The sequence below is a fragment of the Teleopsis dalmanni genome, chromosome 2 (genome assembly GCF_002237135.1).
Source record: "Teleopsis dalmanni isolate 2A chromosome 2, ASM223713v2, whole genome shotgun sequence".
Taxonomy (NCBI): Eukaryota; Metazoa; Arthropoda; class Insecta; order Diptera; family Diopsidae; genus Teleopsis; species Teleopsis dalmanni.
In genome coordinates this window covers 210,062,306-210,073,234 of record NC_051847.1, presented here as the reverse complement: position 1 = coordinate 210,073,234, position 10,929 = coordinate 210,062,306, and the positions used below count along the sequence as shown (strand labels likewise).

General features: G+C 29.0%; 1 protein-coding gene across 2 annotated transcripts; it reads right to left on the bottom strand.

Annotated features, from left to right (window-relative positions):
* Nucleotides 1–2,363, bottom strand: LOC119686327 (protein maelstrom-like). 2 transcript variants are annotated; one of them, XM_038100886.1, is made up of 5 exons: nucleotides 2,122–2,363; nucleotides 1,265–1,493; nucleotides 1,045–1,194; nucleotides 553–944; nucleotides 1–416 (listed from the first exon to the last, which is right to left on the bottom strand). In XM_038100886.1, the coding sequence occupies exons 2-5, from the start codon at nucleotides 1,452–1,454 to the stop codon at nucleotides 189–191; spliced, it is 960 nt and encodes a 319-aa protein (XP_037956814.1). In that variant the 5' UTR covers nucleotides 1,455–1,493; nucleotides 2,122–2,363; the 3' UTR covers nucleotides 1–188. The 2 variants fall into 2 exon arrangements, with proteins under 2 accessions (XP_037956814.1, XP_037956813.1); XM_038100885.1 differs by having other exon boundaries at nucleotides 1,265–1,477.
* Between the last annotated feature and the right edge of the window lie 8,566 nt (nucleotides 2,364–10,929).

The window sequence follows — 10,929 nt, the reverse complement described above, 5'->3', positions numbered from 1 at the left end:
ATTAAAAGATTAAATGAATTAGTCTCGATATAGTTTACTTGTGAAATAAAAATCGTGTAATACAAAAATAGTAAGATAGCAAATTGTGTACAATTAAAGCACACAACAAAAAAACTTGTGTGGCACTGAATAAAGTCTCTAATGTATGAAGATAATAATGTGGAAGTCAACATTCACTTGCAGTCCATTTAATCCTCTTCATCCTTCTCCTTCTTAAAAATCTTGTCCTGTTTGCGTGTTGGTTTAAATGGCCTAGGTTCTATTACTTCAAAACTAGGTGCTACGTCATGGGGTATATGTCTCCCTTTTATAATTTTAATTGCGACATCTGGAGCCATATATTCGGTAAACTTGAAACACATTCTACTGGCAATTGACTTTGCGCAATAGTTAGACCTGTCTATATTCTCGTGGTACTAAAAATAATAGACAAAATTTATTGTTATGAAATAAATAATTAAAAAAATTAAGAAGTTAAGTAAAGTCGCAGATAGTAAAAATTGTCTGCATTCATTTAATGAAAAATATAGTATAATAAACATATTTGCTTACCTCACATGACAAACCAACGTGATATGCATAATTATCTCTATAGAAAACTGATTGGATGCTGAGGGAACTTGGCAATGATAATTCACCTATTTTGCATGCCGATTCCTTCATAATATGAAATAAGTGCTGAATGGGATACACTTCAAGAGTTATGTGGCTGTCATTAAAATCATTTTTCATATACGCCAGTATAGCTTTTGCTATATACAAGCTGTCTTCCTTAACATAAAGTGGCCGATATTCACCAGTAGCTTCGTTCTTCGCAAAATTCATTATAGCGACATATAGTTTTGACAAATTTTCTTCACCCAAGGCATTTGGGGGAAGCGGAAGCTTATGTGTATTGCTGCAATGTACTTGAGCATCATACTTATTACCGTATGGTAAAACCTCTACAATATACCGAAAAATTTAAATAAATACATGAAGCTTATTGTTAATGATATTAATATAATTATCTATATTTTATAAATGTTAAATGTTGTTACATACTTGGATTAACTAGCGAGTGATAAGTTTTCAAAAGACCAGTTTTTAGGGAAAACTCAGCTAGAGATATTTCGGCTGGTATAAAAACATCGCCTTTTATGCTTTTTGCAAAATAATTTGCTGCGAAAACAACATAACAAGTTGAGTCAAAACCTGAGGAATAAAATAAATGATAATTATTATAAAAAAATTTGACTTTTGATATCATTAAAAATATACTTACTTCCATTTTGAACTGAAAGTTTTACTGAGTTCTCTATTTTCCGCTTTGTCAGTAATTCAAGAAGATTACGGTCCTCTTGTTCCTTAAATTCCTTGGTTAAAGGAGGACCAGTCAAATGAGTACGTCCTTTTTTTGGTTTTTCATCATATTTTCCCCTTTTTGCCTTATTTTGATATGGTTTATCAGCCATTTCGTTTATATTCTTTCTAGAAGCTATATAAAATATATACTACAAGCACAAGGACAAAATACTAAAGTAACTTATATCGTTGGTGAAAAAGTGCATAATTTAGGAGAGTTAGGAATATTTAGACGCCCAATCCAAACATTATTGTGAATATAGGTAAACCGATATTATTGGTATTGTGCACATTTGCTTACAGAGCAGATGAATCAAGTTATATATTTATTTTAGCGATTAGACTTTAGTAAGATTTAGTGTATAATTTGTATTTAATAGACCTGTAATGCTGATGACGTCATTAGTGAAGATTTTGACCTATACAAATACTATAAATATAATTTTATTCTATTGTTTTGCATTGAACTGAATTTTTTTAAGAAAAAAAAAGTCATCAAAACTCACCTCTCTTTAAAAGCTAATTTCTATTTTAAAACAAAAATTTTAAAATTTTTTAAATATCAAACTCTAGCAATATATTTTAATTATATTGCTAATAAGTGTTTTTAAAAGCAATTTTGTAGTCTGCAGCCGGAAAAGTTTGATCAAATTTTTTAATATGTTTAAATGGAATTTTAATATACTTAAATCGGGCAGATATAAGCACCAAAGATTATCCGAAACGTTTTCTTTTTTAATTAAAAAAATTGTTTGATTATGATTGGATAGTACTTACTTTCCTTTGTGAAAGATATAAGAAACCAAACAAAAATTTCCTTATAATTATAATTTTGATAGTAATTGTCTTTTCGGTTCGTTGGATGCACTTCTTCCAAAAATCAAGTTAATAAAACGATCCAAACTTTTTTAAAAATCCGACAACAAAAACTTGTAGTTCTGCGTTATAATAAATAATGTCAAACTGAATGCACAATTCACAATAGTACTATGACGAGCCAGTTATTGTGAATAATTGTCCTAAAATACAGAAAAATAAACCAATATAGAAATGAACGGCTGTTCATTATATAAGCAACTAAAAAATAAAATAAAATAAAAATTAGAATTAAATTAAGATTTGATGTGTGAATAAGTTATAAGCACAGTTAACTGAATAAACAAAATTACTATTGAAATTATGTTAGACCCATAAAATATTCTTTAATTTACCCTACAGTGTTTTTTAAATTTAATTAATTATTAATAGAAGTAGTATTGAGTTCTATTATAATTCATTATTTATTTAAATAAGTTAATAACTAATTATTTAAAGTTTGTAATAAAAGCATTGATTCATTTATTACTCTTTTTAACTTATCTTACTATTGTGAATGAATTGAAATGGAATGAAAACGAAAGTTTCATTAAGAAATTAAAAAAAAATCTTAAGTTTAATTTCAAAACCACTTGATTTATCATAATTATTACCTTCTTCTATTGATTATCTTCTAATCTATAATAGAATCATTAAACCTTTATTATTTAGTTCCTGGATGTAAACTTTGCAAAGCAAAATTCAGACATAATTAAGATTTGTTGTGTGAACAGATTTTTAAAGAAGTTTAATATGATTAATATAAAGGAATAAAATGAGAGCCACATTTATAGAAATTTCGTTCATAAAAACTAACGAGCAAGAAACGAGTCACTCAAACCGGGTTTTAATTACTGCCAGGCAATGGAAATGTTCTCGCCACAAACCTATCACATTCAGAGAATACTATAACCCTCACGTGACCTCTTCAATATGAAATAAACTGACATCATTTTTTGTGGTATACTTTTAGAGGATCTTTCTTGAATATGTCTATGCTTTAGAGACCCTATTCTAACCAAAATCATTTAGCCTACCATTGTAAGTTTCTTAATGAAGTCTGCATCACTTGTATACTGACGTTCTTGAACTATTTTCATTATTCTAATATCTTACCTATATTAGATATAATAAAGTAACACGAAATTAAATCCTAAGAGTTGGTTACGGCATCAAAGGCTTACTACTGTAAGTTTGCTTATTACTAATTCTAGTGTTAACATTGTTACGTTTATATTTAAAAAAAAATTATACATTTAAATATACATTTACATGTATATGCATTACATCCAGATCTGTTCTTAGTAAGGGGCAGGAGAGACCCATGTAACTGAAGCGTCTCCTGAAATAAATTGAAGAACTATATTTACACATATGTACAGTTGTTTTTAATTTGTGTATTCTTTATATATCATAACTGATGCATAAGATTAATATTTTTTAATGGAATTATTTGAAAACCTGTCTGAAATAAATTTCTAACTACGGATCTAGCTAGACAATACATAAATCATATTACGTTAATTTTTATAACTTTATTTTTTATCATTTCTACCATTTTTGCCAATTAATGACACCATGACACCAATTTGAAGAGATAGCTGAAGAAAAATACTAATCGTATATTAAGAATCAGATTGCATATTTTTGTTGTAAAAGAAGGCCTTTTCTTTTGTAAGTATATTACAAAAGAACAATTGATTATTTTGAAAATTGCATATGAAACAACAACACTGCTGGCTTATTTACTTCCACCTTTTTAAAATCGCGTGACTAATAAGCAGCTCAAATCGTATGTTTGTCAATACTAAAAATTCATCTATTGTGAACGATTTTTGGAAGTACGTACAAAATTTCGAGTTAACTGTCAACGAATGATTTCGTTAATTATTCGTATTTTCTATCGTCATTATTTGTAGCAAATACTTCTTTTTATTTATTATTTTACTGTTAAAAGGCAAGAAAATTCATATTTTATTCACAATCATGTAAAGAGTTACATATGAATGCTTACCAATAATTGCAAAGAATTATTATTCATTTACGAAATTTTAACTTTAAATTATAATAAGTGTTTTGCATATGTAAGCCTAACTAAATCTCCATTTTATCCAGAGTTGCCATCGTAAGTAGTGTTTATATTATATGTTCTTTTGCGACATGCTTACAAAAGAAAAGTCTTAATAAAATCTTTTGCGCTACCGTTTCTCGCCTGCGTACACCACTGCGTATGATGAATAAATCATTATTGAGCCATAGTTAAACTTGGAGTTTTTTTTGAGCAATATTTTATTCAAAAATACATTAATTTTAAAAATTGATAATACAATTTTTTAAAAGACAATTGCATTGCTCAAAAGTGCGTGTTTCAGTGGTCCACTTAAAATTATTTATGCAAAATATACGGCGTGGCGCATTTTTCACTGTCAGTGCATTTCGGCTCTCGAATAAAATTTATGTTAAATTGTGCTGATTTAGCGACAAATAAAATTGCAGAACAAAAGGTCTGGATAGGTGTTTTTCACCTCTGCAGACCTTTTATAATTTATGTACTCGACAAAAACAAAATAAAAGGTTTTATTTGTCTTTTTATTTTTATTTGCGCAGGTATTAAAAAGCGCGACAAAGGCACAATATGCCAAAATAAATCGCAATAAAATACAACAAAGTTGAGAAGTGTTTTGGGCAAAACGTTACGATTTCGCAGGAAGCTTGGTAATTGCAGTACACGAACTGTTCCAGGCAAAACAGAAAAAAAAATGATAATAAAAAAATAAAACCATCACGAAAAAGCCATTCACAATCAGTGGAACATACAAAGAACAATAGGGTAAGTACAGCAAAATTCGAAAACAATGTCGGAGAATAAAATGGTGCCATAAGGTCCTAATGTAAGCGCCTGTAACGTTACATAGTTTGTAAGGATTTTCGAGCAGAAAATGTAATAAAATTTAACCAAAGTCAAAGGGAAACTCACCGAGAAAAATAGTGGGAGTACTTAAAAGTGCAAAAGAATGGAAACAAAGACAAACCAAGAAAACAAAAACCAGTAGAATGAAACGAAAGTAAGTAGCAAAAAGTCTTCGAGGTCAAGGTGTTTGCATTATAAAAAAATAAATAATGACAATAAAAGAAAATCTGCTGTACGGACTAAGCCCTAAAGGCACTGATAAGGAACAGTTTCTGCTAGTAGGGGCAAATGTTCAAATGAGAAAGAATGCCATACGCTCTCCCTACCTTACATCGTCTGATGCATCAGGACAGAAAACAAAACTTATACAGAGTAAAATTTTCTTAACGGATATGGGACAATCTGAAACATGCCAACAAATAACAAATATTTTAGTTTACTAGCAAAAGGATACACCCACATTGCGGCACTTTTACTCGAAACTCTAAAAGTTCAGTTTCGGTTTCGGTTTTTTAGTTTATTTTTTACAGTTTCTTGTATATTTTGGACAATTTTATTTGACAGCATTTCAGCTCTTCTTAAATGAAAAATATACAAAAAATATTGTTTCTTTAAATTTTATGTGCAAATTTATTTTCCTGAGTTTTATGCACTTATACAGCAGCGCCCCAAAATTTGTGCTTGTTTACTAATTCTATTTGAATTCTATTAAAATGAAGCGATACCAAAAAAAAAAAAACTTTTAAGGAAACTTACAACTAAAGCATTCTGAAACATCCTGAAGCAACGATGAAACTCAATCGGTTGAATGCACAATGAACAAACAATAGACCGGAGATAGCTTGCCTCTGGTTGCGTTGATTTATAAATAATTAAATATTAGAAAGTCTTTAATAAAATTTGAAAATATATATTATTTGAAACTATATCGGAAGACTGTAAATCATTTTTGGTTTAAAATTATTTATTTGTTATCATTAATATAATTATAATTCAAATTTCTCACATTTTTCTTATTTATTAATATTTAAAAAACACGTATAAAAGATTTTGAAACCTATACAAATTAATTAAGATATATACTGTATTTAAATCATAGAATAAAAACGATATAACACAGAAGATGAACCGAACACGTCACGAAATATATCACCTAACGGGTAGATATGATTCAGAGTCTGCTTGCCAAGCAGATCTAATGTTAAGCCTAAGAGCTTCGAATTGAATGTCATAGTCTACTATTAATATATATAAAATACTAACAATTCTTGAAGGACTAGGAATCAAAGATTTATAACTATTTATATAAGCTACACTTTTATCATTAGTCGATCTTTAATAATTTGAATCAAGATATTAAGATATTAGTCGATATTTAATCATTTGAATCAAGATATCGAGATATTGGGTTTTAAAGTATAAAAATTTTACAGGAAAATTGCTAACAATTGATTATTTTTAAAATATACTAATTTGCACCAGATGCCAAGTTGTCAATCAATACTAAGCTGAACTGACTGTTGGTATTTACAGAGGCTACTGACTAAACATGATGGCTGAACATTTGTGTTGTAAATAAAACAAGCTCCTCCTTTCGAATAAAAGCCAATATATTATCTGTTGCGAAAAATCAAAAGTCCGTGGAGAGCAGGAACACCCGGCCTAATGATCTCCTCATGTTTCAGATCAAAACTGGGTAGTCACAAAAAATGTGATTAAAGTTTTTATATGTTTTTAAGTAGAACCTAGACTTTGTCTGCTCAGACTAATCCCTTTTAATTAATTGTGTAAGAAAAACCAAACTCACATCGTAGTGTTATTAATTGTAGCAACAAGAACAAAATTTAGTTTTGTAGTTTCATAAACTTTATATTTACCGACGATTTCAACTTTCAAACATAAGATATATGGATTATTATATGAAGGGACCTGGATATACAGTATATAGTTTTGGGGTGATACAGCAACATCTACTATACAAAAAGTTTAAAGCTTAGATTTCAGTCAAAAGGATTAAGAATGATTACAAATAAAAGTTCCTAAAGCGTCACAAGAAATTCATTTCGAACTCAGCCGGCATACGGTGTTAGGGCACTATAGCAACATTGAATATAATGAAATTGTAGAGACAATATTCAAATTAAATAGATTAAAAAATATTACCATTCTTAATAATTATGTCACATATAACAAATTCATTCCTTTTTTATAAGAAGGATCCCGACTAACCTACTAATTTTGAAACTCACCTAAAAACCAAAAGACGACAATATATCTGCTTCACTGCTTACCAATGCGTCAATGAATGGTTTACTAAAATGCCACATATATGTTTAATTTTTATTTTAATTAAAAAATTAATAAAGAGGTTCTTCGAACAGTAGCGAACTACAACAACAAAAATTCATTTTTTATTATTTCAATTAATTGAATATTTGGCTGACCATACAGCTGTTTCGAGTATTGCCAGATACCCATCATAAGTGGTCTTGGAGACTGCAAGTACCAGGAATCGTACTCGTGTCCTGTCAAATTTAAAATATTATTTACTATATTCTTCAATAGAAATAAATGGAATAGAAAACAGTAGAAAAAAGACAATTATAAAATATAAGCAAATTTAATCATTTTACAGGTTTAAATGTTTACTACATTTTTTATAAAGTAAAATCATATATTTTATCATAAATTTAATATCGTTTAAGATATTTATAATACCATCCTTCATCAATCACTTTTTTAGTGAAAGGAAAATCAGTAAAGTTTCATAATTAAGCAAAATTATTTTATCACAAAGTTTTAATTGTTGATCACACAACTTTTTCAATATTTGTTATCTTCTCCGCACAAACTACTTAATTAAATAAATATGTTTGCTGCTTAAACTGTCTTGTTTAAGGAAAGAATTATTATTGAGGAAGTTAAAAACAATATTCTGCTAATTAAACTGTTACATTTCATCAAATGAAAAGTAATTATCACTTTGGTCCCTTAACCCATTGCAACCCATTGCAACCCATTTCAACATTTTGTATGGCCTGTCATAAACTTCGGTCCTAACAAGCTTTTAATTAATAAATTTATTTCAGTACCATTTTTGCACCTAAGCAAACAAAATTTATGGCAAAAGTTTTTATTTACTAAAACATTAATTAAAATTTCATACACACAAACAACCCAACAACTATAAAGGAGACTAAATCTGTGAGAGAAGATAAAATCTAAAAAAAAATATACAGGTACGTACTCAGCACAAAAAAGTGGTAATACAGGAAATGGTAATACCACTTACCTGGTACACTGCATACACAATTGCATTGCGATAGGTGCTTTATGACTCACAAGTAGTCACTGTATATGACAACTTCAGTTAAGTGAGATTATGGAAGCGATTACTTAATGCTTAAATATAAAAGAGGATATATTTTCATTTTAAACAAAATCTTATGGATATATAGTAATTATTTTAATAGTATTATATATTAAATCAATCCCTTTGAATTAAAGGATTTTCATAAAAAAATTATATTTCGATAAATGGATATTCTTTCTTAAACTTAAGAGTAACAACACACTTCTGCTTTTTATTTCTCGATTCGTTTAAGTTCTATATTTTATATGCATATATTTTTCTATGAATATCTTAATTATTTACTTACTTACTTACTTACTTACTTACTTACTTACTTACTTACTTACTCACTTACTTACTTACTTACTTACTCACTTACTTACTTAGTTATTTACTTACTTACTTACTTACTTACTTACCTACTTACTAACTTGCTTACTTAATTACTTACTTATTTAATTACTTACTTACTCACTTACTTACTTACTTACTTACTTACTACTTATCTACTTACTTACTTTACTTACTTACTTACTTACTTACTTACTTACTTACCTAATTACTTACTTACTTACTTACTTACTTACCTAATCGATTCTAAAAACTCATTTTCGGGCTTAGACCTGTCGCAATATACTTCTCACGTCTTTTTCAGTCTCATATATCACGTAAGGTTAGTGCTTCTTCAACTTGGTCATATCTTCCTCTTCAATATCGTAAAATAAGGAAATTTGGTGTTTCTTCAGTTAGATCCATATACCAGAAACACGTTGCATATGATAAACGCGCTCTGTCTTCAATCTCACGCAGAAAGTAAACTTGGTGTTCTTTCAGCTAGATCTTACCACCACACTCAAAAAAATATGCTCTAATCACATACTAGTTAAATTGACTTGATCTATTTTGATAGAAAAATTTTAGCTTATGTGATTAATAGGAAGCAAAAACCAACATGTGATAGGGTTGAACCAACATGAAGAGTCGAGTAAGAATATTTTGAGTTTGGAGTGAGTGCAGAGACCCAGTGTACTTCGTCTATGTGTGGTTTCTTTGACTGCCACTTCAAACCCCGTCTTTGAATATTTAATTGTATAAGAAAATTTGGTTGACGTTTTAACACTTTCTTAGTAAGATTTGTAATGAAGAAAATGAAGAAAAGAAAATATTATTAAGATTTCCTTAAAAAATCTGATTACATTCCAAATTGTGTAACATAATTCCAATAAAATTTTATATATCTCAATATTAGCCTGGATTCCATCACAATTTAGTGACTTTCACTATTAGTATATTAGTTATTGATTGAAAGGATGAGTTATTCTTACCAAACTTTATATCAGTTGTACAACATTTGACTTAATATAAAGCCGCAAAAACCCTTTCAAAGTTTAGTGTCCCGTTCCTATTCCCCTAAAACACTACCAACAACAAAAATACAAAAACCAATTAAAATACAACTCTGTAAAGACATGATTTTCATTCTCGCAAGGCCTGCTCGCTTATTTAAAAACTTTTTAACACTATCAGTCAATATCTCAGCAGTCATAATTACTTTAGTGTAGCTTTCACTTCACATACTGCAAAACTTCACCCGGCGAAAGTCGAAAATGTCGGGTGCAATAAAATGATTCCTTGACAGACACACAACGTGAAAGGTAAAACTTCAGTGTGGCCAGGCTACGTGCAATGGTTTGTAACGCATGAAGTGCGGGCAAACTGCAGGAAAAAAATTAGTTCTGACGGTGTACACCAAGTTTGGTCCCTGCAGTCTCTTCCATGCACTAAACATTAAATTGGTTTCGTGCAATTTTCTGAATTGAACTTTTTTCCCATTGTTTCTGTCAAGACAAAAGCTTCATGCATATAACATGAGTCCTTTTTTTGTATCTACCGCAGCAAAAGAGAACTTTTTCACCATCAAAATTTGCTAAAAGAATTAAAATCGTTTTTGTTGGCTAACCACAATTGTTTTTGTTGTTCCTGCAACTGAACAATTTCGTTGTTTTTATATTATGTCAGACACTATATTTTTTTTATATATTTCTTTACTATTTCATATATAAAAACAAAAGCATTTTTTAATTAAAAATATTAGAGTTATTAAATGCGACTGCACTAATATATTTGTCAATTTAAAAATATTTCAAAAAAAAACTCAATGTTTTTAATTAAATTTTCTTTACAAATGGAAAATATGGTTTTACGTTTCGTTGAAGGAAAATATATTGTTTATTTACGGAGAACAAAAGAAAAATGTAATATAGTTTATTTTACAGAAATACCCGAGGTGAGCAAATCATTGAGTATATGATTCTTTTCTGCTACCAGGAAAACAGCACATCTACTAAAGGAAAAGCAAACGAAGAATTTAACATTAGTCTAAAAAGGTCAGGACTTTATATGCTAGAGTGTAGATTACAGGACGAACATTCTCAATCTTAACTACAACAAAACTCAGATAAACGTT